Raw genomic sequence first — 21,159 nt, forward strand, 5'->3', positions numbered from 1 at the left:
GCAAAGTAATGATGAAGGCTGATGTGGAAAATGCAACACACATGAAAGAGGAATACAAGAAATCAACTAGATTTCAGAAAAAAATAAATAAATAAATACCAACCAGTTTATCTTTCAGCTTGAGAACAAGATCAACTGTCTCCACTTCGGTGTGTTTTTGAATTCGCAATTGCAGATCCTAGGATAAAGACGTCCACAAGCTCAGTGTTAATTGTTTAGAATTTTTCATGAACATTTCAGCAAAGCATGTTTACTGTGATTGGTTCTAACCTCTTCACAAAGCGCTTCGAGATGCAGGGCCTCCAGCTTCTGCATCATCTCTTTCCTGCGGTTTCTGAACCAGCCGTCGAAGTTGGGTGACTTGAGGAACTGCCTGCAGCGGAGATAACGGAGAAAATGATTCAGAACAAAAGGAATGCTTCCATTATTGAATTTACCATCACACATGTCCTTTACTTTAGTCAAGAACTAAGTGTTCCAGTTCAAGAGAATCATCAAACCTTTTTGAGAAGCAAATATTTATACCAAGTGCCAATACTTTACATAATCAGATATGGAAGTCTCATAACAATTCATAAAAAGAACATGCTTTGCTAATCATTCAGCATCTACACACAGTAAAGAGATATTAACATATAAAAAAAGTATACTCATGATGATTGATAGAATTCATTCCGAGTTAGTTTCAACAATGAAGCTCTCACGTAGTTTGTTGCAAGAATATGTTAGAACTGATATATGGGTATGGTATTTATTTATTCTTATTTTTCTTTAAAATGCACTTATTTTTAATGGTGGTTGTGTTAATTACTTGAGTTGTCACGGCAACAGAATGACAACGTTCACCCTAAAGCCCTTAATGCGTAACGCCTTCGGATGCAGACTAGCCGCATTTGGCGCAGAAACTGAGAACCAGGAAAAAAAAGCTCCAGCAGTGGACTCGGGTCAGTGGAAAAGCTCTACCAGAGAGCCAGAGCTGTGCTCTGAACCTCTCAGCTGTGTGTATTCACTGGATTAATTTTCACCTCGCTTGTAAGTATACTAAATAATTAAATACACGTGCTATACCTATAAAGACCAATCCAGTCTCCTTTGAGGCGAGATGTGAGCTGAGGACCAGCCTTTTCCAGAGTCTTCATAAACTCCTCCTGTACAAACGGCTTGAGCTGAGGAGGACTCTGAGAGGTGAGAAGGAAAAAAAAAATGAATGACCATGCGATAAAGGCAGAGAAGGACATTGAAAGCTAAAACAATAGTGAAGCATTTCTAATAACTCCAACTACATTTTATGTACAGCGGGGATCAAAAGTCTGAGAGCACTTTCTAATTTAATACAACAATTTTCAATTGTTTTACAATTTATATTATTGACAACAACTTGAGTGAAAAGTAGAATATTTTAAATATTTACATGAATTTCAGAGTTTCTTAGTATTTGCTATGTTCCATTTTTGCTTTAAAGATAGTGTGCACTCTGAGCTGGCATGGACTCCACTAATTTGTGCAAAACCTGATGATCCATTTTAGATCAAAATCATTGGAGTCTCTTCAATAGAACAGATTAGGCATGAGGAAAATCTGACCTTTTATACAAAGCAGTTAACATGCTCAATATCACACATTTGCTTCCATTTAAATAGGTACCTAGAGAGTGCAGAATTTTGAACATTAAATATTCAAGATATTGATATTTAGTTTTTTTGCTTGAAATATTTCAAAATTCTAAAACCTTGTGTTTATTTCCAATTTTAATTGAAAAAAAAAAATCCCAGCTTTTCAATGTGAGCTCAGAATTTGGATCCCGCTCTATGTATGGCAACCAAATGAAAAAAAGTGCTAAGCATGAAGGAATATTTAAAAACAAAAAAAAAACAAAAAAAAAAAACATACTTTCCAGGCAGAAATGCTTTTCTGTAAAGGCATCAGGCTGGCCACATAGCGCTCCTGCAACATGAATGAGTACACACGCTGAGATTAGTAAGGAATACTTTTTGTATTTATTGTTTTCCCCCAGTTAGTAGTTTCCAAGCCTTTCTACTACCAAGTGAGATCATCACCATCACAATTCTTATCCATGTGACCCATCACCTGTCTCATAAGTCCTACAGATGCCCATCATTCTTCCTACAGATAACTGTCTTTGAATAAAACTAGTGAAATCTACGCCTAGTCAGCAAAAACCACACCACTGTTTCCATGTGACATAAGGCTTCCATTGGTAAGGATTATTATGCAGGAGCATAAACATTCTAAGGACGCATTCATGTTTTTTTTTTTTCCCCCCTCAGAACTGCTGCTAGCTGGAGAGCCTAGAGCTAGAGAGCAAAAAATGCTGAGGGGGCGTGGTCGAGTGTCAGTTGTGGATGGAGATGAGGCGGGCTTTCTGTTGAGTGTTGAACGCATTCTGAAAAGCCCTAGTGGAAAAAAATAATGTGAGCCTGAGGCTTTGTCAAAGTCCACCCGTCTCCCGAGTCCTCTTTCACACCCACCTTCACACACACCACGTTCTACAGTAACCATAACAACGCCTTATACCAGTCCTAGCTAGTAACAGACAATTAACTGGCCTAACTTGCTCTTTAGATTATTATCAGTAATAAAGATGAATTAAAGATTAATCCAGATTGCGAGTTCAAATGGGAGCCGGGAGTCCAAGAGAGCAAGACAGGCTGTGCTCTCCTGTCAATCACAGCGACACTAGCCAATCGTGAGCATCTGTGAGCTCATTCAGCATGAGGAGCATTTTGAAGAGACTGTGTGTCACGGGAAATGTGATCGTTTTTCACTGTGGTGCACGTCTACACTGTTGTGTATCTCATGGTATCTCATGTATCTCATTTTCATCGGAAAATTCTCACCAAGGGAATGATGAAGCTTTGTGTTAATTCCAAGAAGTATCGCCTCAAAATGGCATTCTGGGCCTCGGATGGACGTTTCTGCTGAACTCCCTGAGAATAATTAAAAAAAAAGGTGAAACGCGTAGAAACAATATTTGAGCAGCTCAAACAAGGCGTAAATGACAAAGCGACTTTAAGTTTGTGATGGTGTCTGCTAACCTTCTGGAGCTGCTTAATGATGTCTTCATCTTTATTCAGAAAAGGCTTGTACGCAGTGTACACACCTGTTCAAGCAAAATGAGACCGTCATTTAATTAGCAGTACTTAAGTCATAGCACTTTAATTAGTAAATGGTTTAATTTTTGACAACGGAAATGTGGTTCACATATTCACCTGGTTTGGAATCCAGAGTTTTCAGATTCTTTAATTTCTTCACCTTCATCTGTTTGGCCATTTCTGCTTGGGGAGGATTCAAATACAGGGATTACTGATATTGCCTAGTAAAAAAACTTTTTTCCTCTGAAGGGTTAGTGTTATATGTGTAGTTCAGAAATTCTAGATGACAGACAAAAGCTTCCATATGTTTTTACCCAATTTGATTTAATTTCATTAAAGATTGTATCTTCTTCTCAGTTTTTTTTTTTAAATCAATGGTAAACTTTTCTAAGCTGATCACATGGTCATATATTTCTTTTTGATATTTTTTGGATGCTGGTCCTTAACATCTGCTTACTGCAAGTGCATTCATTACTTGTTTTCACGTGTAACTGGACAATAGTGAAACTAAAAATGGTTGAGCTTTGTGAAGTGTGCACAGAAATCACAAAAAGTCGAGAAAACACAGAAGCAGTGATCAATAAATAATTTGACAATTATGTAAACAACATTTTCTGCACCACATGCAGTGCTTATTTTCGCTTTGTTTGTTGTTTCAAACTCCGGTACACATCATTTCTACAGCAATACAGCTCTCTCCTTTGGCTTGGTTTGTGCCTTGTGGGTCAGTTTAGTAGCTCAAAAAAAAAAGAAAATTTAATTGTTTTCTTAATGCAAATGAAGTGCTCCAGAGTTCACCTGGAACAGCACAAAGAGCACCTCGCTCAGACACTCTCACATCGCTTAGTTTTATCTTCACCAGTGTTTACTGTGTTCTCACTTGGATAAATAACCGCGCCAAGGTAGAAAACAAGCAACTCAAACACACTAAATGCTGCACATGTGAAAGCATCTTTAAGTGCCAGTGATTGTCTCTCGAAAACCAGTGAAACTGAGTCAGTGGTACTGACTAATCAGATCCAGAGTATCGTTGCTCAAGCTGAATTGGAACCTGATTGAATTTGACATGTATTCCAATCCAGTCCACTGACGTATGATATCGACAAACACGACGCACACTGAACCAACTACATCATTAATTTTAATGCATAACATAACACAGAAGCTCTCCGTGTCTCTCAGAGTTGGTCTGGTTAATGTCAGGATGTCAGTATCAAGGTCTGCTACTACTCACAGCTCTGATATCTGTATTATATCAAAACAGAGAAAAGTGGGATGAGTGAATTTTTAAAACATCCCGGAAACAGTTTACCTGTTTGCTTCATGTCCCCTATGCGGATGATGTGAGGCCAGTGCTGAAGTGTTTTGGCGAAGAACGGATTTGTTACACCCAAAATGACAGACGGCCTGAGAACAAAAACACAAAGTGTTATGTGAAAGCTGCAGTGTGATAGTGTGTCTATTGTCAATTCTACACATATACTGTGCATAACTTTAGAGTTAGATGTTAAACAAAAGATATATGCAATCTTAGCCATCAGGTTTTATTGCTTAAAATGGCAGATTAAAAAAGACCATTGGGTGCAATGTCTACATTTTTTACTATACAACATCTACTATCAGTTAATACCTTCATGTATAAATGATCAAAAAACAAAAAGGCCACATATTGATAGACTGGAATGTTGGGGCTATAGTCAATAGAGACTATCTAGGTTAATGTTGCACTGACTCAGTTAACTCTAATATCAGTCACAAGGCTTGCTATCACAGTGACAAAGTCTCATTGTTAGTGGAGGACTGTTCCAGACTAAATGAGTCGATCTTAAGCGCAAGGACAGGACACACTGCAGCTTCGTCAATAACACCAGATAAACGTAATCAAATCTAGAAAATAAATAGCAAGCTACAACTCATGGTCTAAATCGTTTCTGCAGTTTAGATCTAATCTTCAGTTTCTGCAACCTTGAAAGTATGACAACGGTGTGAGGAAGGGTAAGGGGCACCTACGGAGCTTGGGTTCGAGTCGTGTACTCCTTGAACTCGCTGTCATGGATGGTGAAGTAGGGCCGGAAGTCACTGCAGTACCGTAGCGGGGCGATACAGCTAATAAGAATAAAAAAACAAGAAACAACACAAAAATATGTACACACACACACACACACACACACACACACACACACACACACACATTAGTGAGGATGAATCAAAGAGAACAATGGTGCACTCATTACACTTTTTGGACCTCAGCAATTTGCCAATTCTAACATTTTAAAAACATTACTAATGAATGACACATCATGCTTTTTTAATCCATGTATAATTTCTAATAATGATCTGTTTATAACTTAACTTTAAGAGTGAGAAAAAAAAAGAGAGGACAGGTGAGAACAGGAAGTAAGTCATTTGATGGACGTTCCACAACGTTAAGACAAAACGTTAAGACAAAGCAGCTTGTCATGTTGCAGAGAAATCGGAAAGCGCAAACTTTACTGTCCTGAAGGCTTTCTCATGGTAGAAACTTCAGGTTACAGCTTTAATAGTGACAGAGCACTGACACTGGAGACTCCTTCCAAAAATGTACATAAACACCTCCTCCCAGAAAACATCACCATGTCAACTGCAATTTCACAATGTATTTAATCTGTTTACATGAAGTGTCCACGATACGGTAATGTATTAAAATATTAGACTGCATTAATGTAAATCTGTGATTTGCCTTGCAGTTGGAACTACTATCAGAGTTATAAAAATTAATCAACACTTTCTGACCAATCAGAACGGAGAACAGTACTGTGGTATAATTTTACAGAATGCAATATACTTGTTAACTGAATATACCGACTTCTGTTAAGTGCTTACTGCACATCTTTATGATCGTGCTGCATCCAAGCCCATAAGACACCACTGAATATGAATAACTGCTTTATTAATTGAGCAGAATGCAGTGACTGAACCTTTTACGATGCAGATTTAACTCACCTGACTAAAGCCAGCACTGTGTCTGATGACTCAGCCGGCGACGGTGCCATTACGACGAGTGCTTCCCCGAGCAGCACGAGCTCCCACAACATCTGGATGTGAAAGAACACGGGGTAGAAACACCTACAGCACAAACACAGGAATATTCTGGCTATAAAATGCATTCCTCACATCCAAGATTTCTTTAAAAACAAACCACAAGCCTTTGCAGAGTAGAAAGCCTTTACCCTGGCATCTTTGTTTTTTTCTAAGCTTTCATGAAATTCATTTTACATCATCATCACACAATTTTGCTAGAGGTGGCTGATATGAAAGAAATACATTGCAATATTTAGGCAAGTTATTACTTCAAGTACATTACAATAATATACACACACACACACACACACACACAGACGCGCGCACACAAGCGCACACACGCAGTACTTAGGCACATGCAAAGAAATGCTGTAGAGCAAAAATGCCTTCACGAAATTAAATGTTTCTACATTAAGAAAAAATACTGTAAAGCGCAGTAAACAGTAACAAAGGAAAAACGTTAATATTTTGTGTGACGACCCAAAATATCTCAGTCTCAGGTACAATGTGTGCAGTTTTATAAGGAAATGAGCTGTAAGTGTTACTGAGCATCTTGCAGAAGCAGCCACAGTTCTTCTGGAGACTTTGACTGTCACACTTGCTTCTTATTTCTGCAGCGAAACCCAGCAGCCTTCATTATGTTTTTTGTCTGAAAAGTGTCTCTTATGTAATCTGCCGCTTTCTTTACTGCCATACAAACATTTTTTGCTGGAAAACTAATGTTTGGAAATCTGAAATGTTTTTGTACTGACTCGATAATGTCCATCCAACCAACCATCCTCTATACTGCTTATCCTACACAGGGTCACAGGGGAGCCTGGAGCCTATCCCAGGGAACTCGGGGCACAAGGCGAGGAGACACTCTGGACAGGGTGCCAACCCATCACAGGACTCGATAATGTAGAAATCATAAAATAAAAATCTATAACAAAATTTGTACTTAAAAAAAAGGGTGCCTAAGACTTTTGCAGAGTACTATGTGTGTGTGTGTGTGTGTGTGTGTGTGTGTGTATACAGTATATATAAATGCATTATGTACAGAGACCAGGTATTATCTTGCACATGGTATCAGGTTCTAAAGACCACTTTATAGAAGCCATCCATGTTATACCTAGTTCCATTCGTTATGGTGTACATACTATTGACTTTGTACAATAAAGCACTGCTGTTGGTGGATGGGAATCATTTTTTGGTCCAGGGAACAAAGTGTGTATACAGTATATCGTTGCTATTTTTTTCATGTTTCTCCTGATTGCACTAGTTTTTTCAGGACTCAATGCGGCAGGAAGCGAACAGATGGAAGTCAGCCTTGGAGAAGAAGTCAGACCACCTGAGTGCATCTCCACTTCTGCCCTTCTGCCTTCGCATCTGTCTCTCCATCATGGCGGACATTTACAATGACGATTCACACAGAGATCTATTTTATATGCCAGAGGAGAGAAATGCACTGGATTAGATAGAGGATCTTCATGAAGCTGGGGTTATATTATGTAACTTCTATCCTGATGATTTACAGTTAGGCTGAGTCCGTGCAGGTTTGCCCTCATGTGCAGATTTTTTGAGGTGACAGCTGGCACAGGTATTTCAAATGTGCGAGGAGGACAGAGTAAATCCTCCCCTGCTGATCAAACTTCAGGCCAGTCACAGTGCTTTATGTGTGATGCTAGTCGAGTGTGTTGGTAAAAAATTAGAGCGAGTAATTACAGGAAGTATATAAAGCAAAAGGGCAGACAGGTTTCAGTATCTGAAGACAGTCAGGGGAAGTTCTTTCCATCACCTGGGTACAAAAACAAACTCGATGCAGGTCTTCCTCGTCTCTTGAGGGATGGTGGGTGGAGTCAACTCGCACTACAGGCTCAAAGGGAAGATGGTGCCTTCAGAACGAAGAGCTACATCTTTGGTAAACACTCTTGCTCCATTAACTGTTCTCTAATGGGGTTTTAACCTCACATCGCCTCAGAACGATGTCAATTCATAATACCATGACCATGTGGAGAAGGAGTAAAACTGGGTTCCAGCTGTTAAATCAACTATCCAGACCTCCATGTTTGTTTTAATTTCATCATGTCCTAGTAACAGGACATCATACTTTACTGACTTGCATGTGTTCCGTACGGTTTGTCTAATAGGAAGGCATCGCAACCTCATTTTCGGTTGTTCAGTGTAAAATTTATAGTAATGAGTTGCACAAAAAAAGTGTGCAATGTCTGGTGTTTTTATATTCTCTAAGGATTTTAAAAGGCACCGTGTTGAAGTTTAATTTCCTATAAAACAGCTAATAAATACCACGACCTGCAGGTTATCCAGTATAACTGACATGTATAACAAGTCCTCTCTCGCTCTCTCTCGCTGTCTCTCGCTCTCTCTCGCTCTCTCTCGCTGTCTCTCGCTCTCTCTCGCTCTCTCTCGCTCTCTCTCTGAGTCAGAGGTGTCACAGCAACCAGATACAAGCAGTGTGTAAACACCGCAGTCATGGAAAGAGCGACACGGCAGTCTTCCTGGACCTGTACTTTCGACAACTAGCACCAGATGGCAGCATCAGCAATTTCTCACGAACCCTTATTTGTGATTATAATCATTATCACTGTGAAAACAGGAAATGTGGTGTAACACAACAGCACTTACATAACAATAACACAATCTAGTACACGAACGTAGTGTTGAGATATGAATCATGAGGTATAAAAATGCATCCCAAATCATGTGGATTTATACATATGGAGGAGAAATATGGGCTTTACCTGAACAGATCTACTTCATGGATGGTAGGAAGTACAACAGACACAAGACTGTCGCTCTGTAAATGTAACAGTCCATAGTTAAACACACAGAGAACTCCACGCAAGTGTAACATCATGACATGCAGTTTTCACTGACATTCATCTTACCGAGGAGGACTGCACGAGCTGCGAGGTGCCTGGCTTGTCATAACATGTCGGTATACGCAGCTGAGAAAAACAGATGGCAGTGTTAATGGATTCCTGCGCAACAATAAGTCATCAGAGACGAAAATAAAAGTGACTGAGGCAGTTACCTTCATGATGACACCCATAATTGGGAGAGATAAGATCTTGCCTGGGCATGGTGTTGGCCACCGGTCAATATCATTGCAAGCTATAGAGCCAATAAATAAAGCTTTTAAATAATCTTCTTTTGTATTACAGTCACAGTTTAATTTGTCAGTGGAGAGCAGGACAGATTTCTAATTAAAGCTGTTGATAATAAATATAACATTTATTTAATCACAGACACCATAAATATGTAATAATCCAAATCTCTGTTATTTCTGGAAAAGCCATGAGCACATCACATACACAGACTACCTGGCTATAAACATAAGATTGAACACAACAGCTAAAAATTTCTGGTTTTAAAAAGTGAAAATCTGATTAAACCTGAAAAAAGCGAAACCGAAAAAAAAAAAACACCACCAACAACAAAGATAAGAAACAATGACGTTTTGTTCACCCTGAACTCTCATTCCCTAGGTTTAAAAGTGACAGCTAACGAAAAAGTATTCCAAGCATGGCCATTAATACAGACTGAGGAAAATGAGCAATTACTCAGATTCCTGAGGAAATGATGAATCTGTCTCTGAAAGAGGATTTGTGTGGTAATAGTCCCTAGAATACACTTCAATCTGTCCATCGTCAGTGAATTTATACGCCCAGTACAAAAGTCCCTACTCATGATCACGCCTTTTTAGCGACTGAAGTGTGTTATATTTAAACACGTAATAAATGGAAAAATGTTGTGCAAAAGATTAAAAAGTTATTGTTATTGTCGAAAGTGCTATTCTGTACTTTCGTGCCAAATACACGTATTGTGTTTTATGTGAATTTATTTTATGGGGTTTGTTGGGAAATTTACATGATGAGTGGAGAGATTTGCCAAACAAATTTTAAATCGGAATAAAATTTATCCTTAGATTGCAAATACAAAAACTGTTAAAGGCTAGCTGCCTCACTTTTAAAAAATTTCAGCGCGTGAAAATGACATTAGTCAAACTCAAATAACATATTTCTGGGCGACGAGAGAACAGCACAGCTCACATCCGAAATGTTAGCCGTAGACTTTCTGCCTTTTTGTCGAACATGAAGATTCATCACCCGAGACATTATTGAAAGAAAGACAAGTACTCACTTATTCTGCCATTCTTAAGTCTTCTATTCTATCGAGTTAAATTTGAGTTAAGCCTAGTTAACTGGACTTCCAGGGAAACTCACTGGAGCTAATGAATTCATATCTATATCTAGATACCTGTTTGGCGTGATGCCAAGAAATCATATCATTTTTCTCTTTCACTCGGAGCAGTATTGCCTTAGTAGAGCAGAATAATGATCTAATTGAGGAAGGCTGAGTGTCCTGTTGAGGCTGCTCTCCGTAAACCTCTCAAACATGCTGTACTCACCAGCTTCTAAACACGGCTCCTGTTTCTCAAAATATTCAGGGGCAATGAGCTTCAGAAGCGAGTGGAAGAAGGTGACATAAGGGAGCTTGCTGATGAGAACCAGAGACTGACAAACACAAACACACAAAATGCACAAAAAGAAAAATATTAATGGACATTCCTGATACTGTGCACTGAATACTAACCAAAATTATACTTTGCCAACAATTAACAAAACTAGGAACAGTTGTAGAGGAAAAATCAGACATTTTTTCTGACAACCTAGAACTTGGGCAAAAAAGCAGAGTCTTGTGAAGTCTTGCCATGTTTTTAAGTTCTTACTTCTTATATTTTAGAATTCTTTTACAGTTATCTGAATCCTAAAAGATTTCCTATTAACTATATATACTCACCGCATTGGGTATAAAATAATGGTGTTGTAGACCCTACATAACGCAAACTACATGTCTAAGAAACTACGATTTGAGATTCAAGGGGAAAAAAATAATCTAGAAGCATGTGATTTGACAGACTTTTTGCCCTTAAATATGTAAATATTATGAATAGTGATGTGTCAGTACAGATACCGGTATCAGGTAACCTGATAAAACACTTCATGGGGTTTACACAGTATCTTTAATAGGGAGCAAGGACGGCTGACTTGAACGTGCAGAGATCTCAGTGAGCACAAGATGCAGTGACCTGAGAGACACAAAATTATTCACGAGCGTGAAGCACAGATCAGAAGTTACAGATAAGATGTAACATGTGAGAGCACTTCACTTCTGCGAGTACTGAGCACTGAGACATGCACACTTCAGCTTTACTCATTACTCTCGAGTTGTTTTTAACACCCACGCCCACTGATGTTGCTCTGTACATTCAGCTCAGATCTTCACGCTCTCTATTAAAGGTATTACATCTTCAATATAAAACTCGCCATAAACCTTCATTGCTAGCAGCACACAGCAGCAACCAACATAAAAACAGCTAAATAAATTGTTCCAAACCGCAAATCCTATTGTAGACCAGGGACAGGTGAGTCTTCTGTCCTATATAATTTGTGGAATAAAGCAGGCTCTTGTGAAGCCATGTTCCATGAGAACCTTTGTGAGGATTCCAGTGGTTACAGATTCTTTTACTGTGAACCACCGAGCTCACAGGTTACATAATAACCACTTGCACTGCTGCCGAGCTCTCGTAGTGTGAAAGCTAATTACTATTGTACCACAAGAGTGACTCATATGACTGAAAGGAGAAACAGATTCAAGTACTCCGAGAACCTGAGTGCTCCCTCGTGCCTCTGTGTTTCTATTTTCAGGATGTGAATGACTTTGATTAGCAGTAGATTAGAAGCGCTCCTACCCCAGGTTGTCTTAATTAATATGACTGACAGTGATGAGAAGCAGCGACATGGTGCTTGTGCGAGATGTTGAGATTTGTTCTACACTGCACATGCGCTGTGGATCTTGGCTTCAGGCTGGAGAACTGGATTCTCAAGGGTTTGACTGGGAAAATCGTCAAAAAGCCTATTTTGATACACAAGCTTAATAAGGGAAAAAAGACCCAAAGGATTATAGGAAGGACGGAGTAGGTAAAGACTGGGGTGTGGGGGACGTGCCTGATGAATCAAGATCAATTTAAAGAGGTATTCTGTCTATCTTAATACTTTGGTGTAAGCTACATGAGCATATACAATTGAAAGTAAGTTTGCAAACCCATATATTTGTTTAAATAGAATAAAGGACAATTTCAAGAAGCTGAAAATGAAATGTGGGTTTACTTACCCTGTAACAAGACAACAATCCAAAACGTAAGAGTCAGGTATAAAGGCAAATGGTGGATCTACATGTCATTTAAAGAATGCTACATCACATCCAGGCTGATATTTTCACTATTAGTACGTCGCACTATTTGACCATTTTCATTATTTGTGATAATGAAGTAACATCTGTGAAACCGAACACACTAAGTGATGTAATTTCTTGTTTGTAAAAGAGTAATAATAATAATTATTATATATACTACATATATACACTATAATATAATAATATTATACTATATATATATATATATATATATATATATATATATATATATATATATATATATATATATATATATATATAAAAACACACTTTTACAAATAATTCTTTATGTGAAAGGGTGTGAAAACTCAATCGTAGGATCATGTGTTTAATCATGTCTTATTTGGAATTTGATTCAGACCCTCGAGTGTCTAAGCACCTTGCAACTGTTCTGTTCGAAATATTCAACATCTTTCACAGCACACATCTGTTCTCTGACATACATCATATTTTAAAGTTAATCAAAAGTAGGCTGCTACAATCTTCCGTCTTGTACATCCTGATTTTTAAAAGTCAAGTCAGGCATCAGGATTTCAGTTGTGAAATGTCTTTAGATTTGCTAAGTGTGGGAAGGTATAGTAAAGTGTTCTCTGACCTACATTTTTATACCAGCTATATGAAAGTGTATAATACACGTTTATACAACAGCGAATTGGAATTCTCAAATCTGATTGGTCAGAAGGTGTTGATTCACTCATTCGAATACGTTATCATTTCTATAATAACGACTCGTTTGTAGAAATTTGTATGCCACATTATGTAACAAAGAAAAAAAAAAAACGTATAATTGTCGATATGGTGAACTTAATCACTGATAAACAAGACGTTTATTCTTATTTTTGCATTTATGGAAGGAGTCTCCAGTGTCAGTATAAGTCTTTGGACTGACAAGCAGTTTTTTTTCCCCCTTTTATTAACTTCAGGAGACAGAGAAAAAGAGATGCCAGTGAAGGAACAACAGTTTATAGCTGCTATAACATAAGCAATAGCAGGAACTAACTTGTTTTGCAGACATGCTGCAACATTAAATGTAACGAAGACAGACACAATGTTCCTTAATTAATAAAAATTGCTAGCAATGGCAATTTGCTGTGGTATAAGCAGAATAAAAGACTTCGGGACATCCGGTTATTGAAAAATAATCAACTTTGGGGGGGTGCAAGTAACTCCGCTTCGGGTCAGACTGCATCACAACACCTTGTCGTTGATTATTTTCCTATAACCTCACAGTCCATGTGCTATTTTATTCGTTACATTTAATAAATAGTTGTATCATATACAGTAGACCCTATTGTCTGTAAGTCAGTGTACTCTGTGACGGCACTACAAAAGGCTCTTAGATGTCTTTAGCTCACCTTCTGAAAGTAGCCCCTCTTCAGCGTTTTGTCCCGAACTTGTCTGAAATAGACATAACCGTAGAAATGCCCCGGGTCTTTCTAAAAGGCAAAAAAGGTTGCATTCTGTAATTATTATACTGTTAGAGCTCTTAGTCATTAATATTAATGCACTAACAAACAGCCTTTATGTATCCATATAAAACTACTGCAGAAGTAAAATAAGTGTATTATTTTTGCTGAAGCATTTCTTTCTTATGAAGATTTCTAACCTTGAGGCAAACCGGTGCGTCTCTGTCGAAGTGGTCCAGAAAACATCCAAGCGAGGCCTTCCTGCCCGCCGCCTGCCGAAAACGGAAGCAAAACTGTGTGTCCCCTAAACAGCCTGTGAGCGGAAAGAGGAAAAAGGAAACACAAAGTATCCGGTCATAAACAGCTCTGGAATTCTTCAGGCATGTTTAACAAGTTTTCCTTTTTTTTTAAACATCAGAAGCAGTTATCTGTGAAACAGCAGTCATAACAGAGATTATCCTGCATGGCTTACAATGTTTAGAATAAACTCAAGGATAGAAGGAAAAAAATTGCTTTCTCGTACATTGCGTTTGTTTGTGTTCCTACAAGAGATATTAAAGTCATCTGATACCTTATATGCTGATATCTACAGTGTATAATTGTGTCTGGATAGAAACATGTACAATGACACAAATCACGTCGCTCGATGAAAGCAAAAGCCTCATGATCATCTTAAAGAGTTTGCTCACAGCAAATAGCAGGATCTGTGTGCTTCTTGTGCTTATTTCCACATTGGTTGTCATAGTAACAAGCAATAGTAACCGATAGTGTTATAGCAAGGGTTCCCAAACTTTTTTAGGCAAGCAACCCCAAATGGACATGAATTTTCTGTGACCCCAAGCCTCGACTACTGTATGATTTTTTTACTTGCAGATGTATCATATAGGACTACTGTAATATTTGAACATTTTATGTTATTAACATACATATGTGTAATGTAAGTGACTAAAATACAAAGAAATATTCTTTGCACTGACTTACCAGGAAGCAGTGGTGACGCAAACAGCATTGTTCACACACTCGCCTACGTAAAAATGTACATCCGAAAGATTTAAAAGCGACATTGAATAGATGTCATGTCAGAGACAAAACAGCTCTGTCCTTCAGGTTTCCAAGTCGCATGGTAACATGTTTAGCGATTTCACGCACTGTCATGTTAAACACACTGACGAGCTCTGTCCCTCTTGAAACCTTCCGCTGTCGTCGTGATTCTTGTCATGAACTGTGTCTCGAATCAACAATTCTTACCTTATATTCAAAAGAATTTACTAATCTAAAAAATCCATAAGGCTAATATGGAAAACAGACATTTTGGGGGTCTGAAGGCTACGTAAGAGCTTTTTCAAATTCAAACACTAACTGTAACAGGAAAATCAGTCAGTATTAGTACTCAGTAACAGTCTAGAATAGTACATGATATGAGATTCGAAACACAATGCTAGTATATTTAGCAGAGGTAGATGGACGGGGAAACGTGTCCATTTTTATTGCTGAACTAGGCTAGCACAGCGTGTCACTGTATTGAAAAAAGACTAAAATAACACGTACCCTTGTCTGAATGTGACTCTCACACCAACATCCATCTTAGATATTTCTAATATTATAATATTAATTTATAAAATAAATGAATGGAAAAAAAAAAAGTAGAGATGAGTCTCTGTCATGACCACATTTGTAAATTTGGGAACCCCTGTGTTATAGTAAGCTTTGTTTTTATTTGTTAGTGACTGATATTTTGTTATATTTTACATTTCTTATAATCAGATCAAACAGTTGGTCCCAATCCTAAATGGCTGCCTATTAAATATATATACTCACTACATAGGGTGTAACATTATGGTACTTTAGACGTAATAATGTGACCTACACAGTGTGAGGTTCAAAGTGGGGAAACAGCTACGTCTTATATTTAAATGTGTTTTTGCCCTTAACTATGTAAAGATTATAAATAATACTATTTTAAAAATATCGAATTGATTTCATTTCTTTTTTCCCTCCTGCTCAAAACTGATTGGCCAAAAAAGGTGTATTCTGTGCACTAAACGTAACTCCTCACCCTTCACACTAACTTTAACACTGGCAAATTTGAGGCTTCTAGTCTTCAGGTTTGTCCAGGTCAGCTTTATAGCCGTGCCAGACTGCACTATGGAGATCAGACTAGCTTGAACTAGCGCCCTGCCCTCCCTACATTCCAGCCCCGGAGATCATCAAGCTTCTATTGGAGCAGGATGTGTTTTGGCGACGGTGAACACTAAACAAACGAACCTGGGCCTACGTCAGCACTCGGCATTCCTTGGGTGGAGATGTTAGAGAAAGGCTTATTCTGATTCTGAGCTGTGGGTCGGGGAGTGACCTTCCGACTGTGTGCGGCTCTGTTCCGAGAGGTCAAACAGTGGCCAGTGGGCTTGTGTGTGCGCATGTGGTGTAAATTAGTGGGCCTGCTTACGGGGTGTGACGGCTGGATTACCTCATCTTTCTAGTTAACTCTAAAAGCAGGGTCTATAAAAATCAGCACTTCAGCAATGCTTATAAATAGACCAATCCCACTGAATGCAGATTATTTTTTAAGTAAATCCCATCCAGTTATATCATTTAATACATATACAATCCTCGGGCCATTCTTTTTTTGAGCATTTCACACACAGGGAATACACACCCAGGTTTTTTCCAAGAGAAACGGAAAGCAACTGAAAAAGAGAGTTCACTGTTGGAAGAGAAACCACAAGTCGGAGCAATCGTAAAGATTGAGCTGAGTACAAAATTACCTTGACACACAGGATTTAAACTGAGCACATAGCCTCAGAGCCATCTTTTTTTTCCTATTTTGTTTATTCATTCAATATAAAATTCCTTCCAAAAAATAAATAGCTGGCAGTGCTCGGAAGTGAATTTGCCATTACTTAAGCAAACATCTTTTAGCAGCTGAACATTATAATAATCCCAAACTATTATTAATATTTGGGTATGAAAAAAAAAAAACCTTCATCCACTATAAAACACTGCTGATGCCTTGAAGACATCAGAATAACTGCTTCACTTCTGTCTGCACTCTCACTGTCCCTCTCGAGTCTCTCATGGAAAGTGAGTAAGGGCAATGTGTCCCTGCTGTACGGAGAGTCACGCGAACAAACCTAATCGCGGGGAAACTTGGACAGCACGGCCACCCACATTACGCAAACATTTCCATGTATATACAGTAAGTGTGCCGCCTCACCCACGGCATGCCAGTGTCAGAGCCAGCGTGCTTCAGCATGTCCTTCCAGGCCCACACAGACCGCCATCCCACATCCCAGGCACTTCACAGATGAGACAATCGTTCCCTGCTTGGTCAACTTTCCTACTACACTGATGTACGGTACATTCATGTTCGCAGTGTTTAATGTGTTTGAACGATGCAGCAATAACGCTCAGGTGTGGACCACAACGACCGGCCGGAGATTGTTTGGTTCTGCGGTTTGATCTCAACTGAAATGAGAAAGCAATTCAGAAAGTTTTTATTAAACAAACCCTGATTGGTACTTTTCCAGCACTTTGTCCTGGACTCATTTTGTTCATGATGCTGTCTGTTTAGTTACGTACTTCCAGTCCCTTTCAAGGAACAAGTGCATTTATACTGACAATACACTGACATGACACTTTAATTGCACAACTCTGTACTCTGTTCAACTAATTCGGTGACTTCTGATGCCAAATTGTGGCACTAGAACTAATTTAGGGGTTTTCCATTATCAGGGGAAATACCTACTTAATCACAGCTTTCACTTTTTTGTTGTAAATAATTTTTGTTTACTGTTTGGATTCTTCCTTTTACTTCAGTATTATGGGCTACGTTGTATAGATTCCTGACCAATAATCCCAGTTAAGTCCATTTCACTATCATTTCACTAAACAGGCAGAAGTTCAGGAGGGACGAGTATCCATTCATCCTCAATTTCAGTAAAGCAACATGCGAGTTTTTTGAGACCAGATTTGGTCTGAATGGTAAAGCCACAAATCCAAACAATTGACTCGAATGGTTCCTCGGACCAATGGCATGGCTGGTGTGGTACACTGTTTTTTCATTTCCCCTCTCACAACTTTACTTCCCATTTACCGCTCGACTCAAAAAAATGGTAGAAGATCTTATAACTGGTTTCATCTTATCCTGTCATTCATATAAACACACACACATAACAGAGTTCACTAGTGTTTCTGGAGAGTGCTTGAAGCTAGTACACTTAGCTTGCACTGCTAATCTGTTACTAAAGCTAATACAAAGCCTGGCACGTAACGCACATCAAACAATCAATTTTCAAACCTTTTCCTCTTTATAAAAATATTAGAATTAATTGTGAATAAAAGCAAACAAATCGTATACTCTATTAGACCATATGCTGTAGGCTACATTTTGGCTGCCACCCTTTCTCATCAGAGCTAAAAATGTTGGACAGACCGTAATCCTCCATAAGCATCATAACCATTGCTGTGATTCTTGTCATGATCTTTGAAAACTCTAACCTTACGTTTACTAATATGAAAGATCCAGAAGATGAGGGACATTTTGCTTTGGAGGCAGCGTGAGGTTTTTTTTTTTTTTTGACTAACTAACTGACTAACACTAACTGTAAGATTTAATTGCCTGTTTCGTGTCCAATCAGTGTAAATCCTTCCCAATTACATACTAACCATCTCAAACTGCATTAAAATTTCATCATAACTAAATTATGCTGCATTCAAATAAAGGTCATGACTCCAAAGCAACCAAAGAAAACGCCTCCTCAACTTGGAATTCCTACTCAAGAACGTGTGACTGTCTCCTCAACCTCGAGTTCAGCAAGTGATGTCAAATCAACATGATTTCTTAGTATAAAAGAGTTATACTGCGTAAATACATGTATTTGTTTTTGATCAATCAACATACAGATATATTCACTTGTTAAATCTATAACACTGACACTACAGATCACTGTAACGAGGAGGAAAATATATAACACTTATCACAGTTAGCAGGCTAGCTTGTCGCTAACAAAAGACCAAGTGGGAATGAGGAAGTGGCTGACTTTCATGTAGAAAAGATCTGCCTAAACGCCTCTCCAACTAGTAATTCCTACTCAGAAGGTCAGAAGATTTTTGAGAGCTCCGACTTCTCCGAGCTGAGATTCCATGACATCACTTCAACATGGCGGCTCATCGTGAAATATAGGAAACAGAAACAACAGTGCAATTTATGGTTTTTAAACTGGCTTTGGAGTTTCTGTTTATATTTGAAATCATTAAATACCATGAACACTGAAATGTTAATTTACTTTCTGCAAGGATTTTTTTTTTTTTTTTTTTTTGGATCAAACTGCTCTTTCATGTAATTTTTTCAGTGAATTATCACAGCCACTTTAAAAATAAATCAAGTACTAGCCAAACAACTCTTTAATCCCAGGTTTTTTTTTTAGAGCGCTACAGAAGACTGTGTGAGTATGTTCATTTCATTTCCGGCTTCAGATGGCTGACTTCGCGTTAACGCTCTAATGCGGGAAGGAGGTGGTTCTGAGTTGGAAAATTCTGAATTCCCAGTTGTAGTGAACGCAGCAAGATGTTGAAAATGGAGTAATTCCATGCGCAGACTTTTTTTTTTTTTTTTTTACCCAATTCAGAAGTAAATTGAATGCAGCATTATAGCCATGAGCAAAAAGGTATGTTTATAACCCAATGTCATACTGAGTAAGACACAATCTGGCAACTCTGGGAGGAATGTTTAGTTTTCTTTAGTCATGGAGAATTTTACACAAAGTTTCACCTTCAGAAAATGTAAAACGAACATGTAAGTACAATAAAGTGTTCTTTCCGTGGATCAGTGAAGGCTCGTCATTGCAACTGAATTATTAAATTATGCTAGTTCACTTTATTTAGATTATTAGATTACAGGCTAACTGGCTCAGATGGGTTTTTCCTGCACAGCTAGACCCATCCACCATCCTGTCATCATCTGAACACACACTTTTTTTTTTTTTTTTTTTTTTTTTTAAATCCAACTCTGTGGTAAAGCTATAATGATAACTGGGTTTACTCCCCATATGAGTATGCTTGCTAGGTTTGAAATACTACACTGAGCCATCACTTAACAAGCAAAAGGCCTATATCCAAACTGCCTGCAAAATGTCCACACACACACACACACACACAGTTCCGCTCTGTGTTTCTCTCCATCAAGCATAAAAAGCTGTGTAGAAGAAGTAGGGCATGCACAAGAACGCTCGGTTATCGTATTTCAGTAAGACGACGCTCTGATCGATGTGACATTGCAGAGATGGAGGAGTGCCACAGACACTCTGCTACACAATATCTGATCATAATGAGCCTCCAGGATACACTGAGTCGTGTGTGTGTGTGTGTGTGTTTACTCTATTAATAAGAGCTCATTACACACTCCTACTGCGCAAACACTAACATCCAGGAGCGTTCAGATTATATGACTTTCAGGAAGTAGTACTCTAAACACATAAAATTGTAAAAGAGATGAAGATCATTCATTTTAATATTAGATTATTTTTATAATCATATTTTTATTTCATAATTTGACACTTAATTCAAAATGGCACACATTTTAATCAGATAGCTTTAATTAATAAAAACAACTGATTCATTATTCATTCACGATGTGTTAATTATGAATACACTCTGACACCAGGAATGCCTAAGATAAGAAATGATTAATAGAAATGTATAATATAATTTCTTATCAAGATTTATAAAACTAATTTATTGGCTGTGATGCAGATGAGTGCAGACGTTTGTACGCCCTTGAGACAAAAAGACGACAATGAACTTTAATTTATAGTGTGTAACATAACGGTTAAATAGTGCAGGCTATGATTATTAGAACTTTACCTTTATAACTGCCTCCATCTTCAGCTGTAATAATTTGAATTTGCTGCACCTTCTTCCTGATCTAACTCGCCACACACACCATCTCAGGTCAGGTTTAGAGACTTGAAGAGTCATGATGAAAGCTTTTTCTCTTAACCGTTTTGTTGCCTCGTTGCTGGATACACTCATGAAGGAAGTAAACTTGTCCCTATAGGAATTATTTCAGGATGCTCGGTTCACATCCGTACAGTTCTGTCCAAAAAACCACTTCCTGTAATCAGCTGTCAGCGGACTCGTCAATCTGCTCGTGTAAATGGCAGTGAGGAAAGTGGGCCTGACAGAGATGTGCTTCAGGGAACACTTGCTTTAAACTGACTTATCCACTTCTGTGAATAGCAATCAATAAATCCCTGCAATGATCACGCAGCAACGATGTGTTCTGTGGAACTGCTTTACGTCTGGTTACAAGCAGAAATCATAAC

General features: G+C 38.3%; 1 protein-coding gene across 2 annotated transcripts in view; it reads right to left on the reverse strand.

Annotated features, from left to right (window-relative positions):
• The window catches only part of dennd6aa (DENN/MADD domain containing 6Aa), a 28,868-nt gene that overhangs the window by 2,386 nt on the left and 5,323 nt on the right, over nucleotides 1-21,159 (reverse strand). Inside the window, exons 5-20 of one of the 2 annotated variants that reach the window (XM_034314320.2) lie at nucleotides 14,038-14,150; nucleotides 13,787-13,867; nucleotides 10,585-10,690; nucleotides 9,208-9,287; nucleotides 9,062-9,121; nucleotides 8,915-8,970; nucleotides 6,096-6,218; nucleotides 5,124-5,219; nucleotides 4,426-4,520; nucleotides 3,231-3,296; nucleotides 3,057-3,121; nucleotides 2,859-2,948; nucleotides 1,891-1,944; nucleotides 1,069-1,178; nucleotides 271-373; nucleotides 104-178 (exon numbers count right to left, since the gene is read on the reverse strand). In XM_034314320.2, coding sequence (XP_034170211.1) covers nucleotides 104-178; nucleotides 271-373; nucleotides 1,069-1,178; nucleotides 1,891-1,944; nucleotides 2,859-2,948; nucleotides 3,057-3,121; nucleotides 3,231-3,296; nucleotides 4,426-4,520; nucleotides 5,124-5,219; nucleotides 6,096-6,218; nucleotides 8,915-8,970; nucleotides 9,062-9,121; nucleotides 9,208-9,287; nucleotides 10,585-10,690; nucleotides 13,787-13,867; nucleotides 14,038-14,150 — 1,373 coding nt within the window. The remainder of the gene's footprint in view (nucleotides 1-103; nucleotides 179-270; nucleotides 374-1,068; nucleotides 1,179-1,890; nucleotides 1,945-2,858; nucleotides 2,949-3,056; nucleotides 3,122-3,230; nucleotides 3,297-4,425; nucleotides 4,521-5,123; nucleotides 5,220-6,095; nucleotides 6,219-8,914; nucleotides 8,971-9,061; nucleotides 9,122-9,207; nucleotides 9,288-10,584; nucleotides 10,691-13,786; nucleotides 13,868-14,037; nucleotides 14,151-21,159) is intronic. The other variant, XM_026932708.3, reaches the window with a different exon arrangement.

This window comes from Pangasianodon hypophthalmus, chromosome 20 (genome assembly GCF_027358585.1).
Source record: "Pangasianodon hypophthalmus isolate fPanHyp1 chromosome 20, fPanHyp1.pri, whole genome shotgun sequence".
NCBI lineage: Eukaryota > Metazoa > Chordata > Actinopteri > Siluriformes > Pangasiidae > Pangasianodon > Pangasianodon hypophthalmus.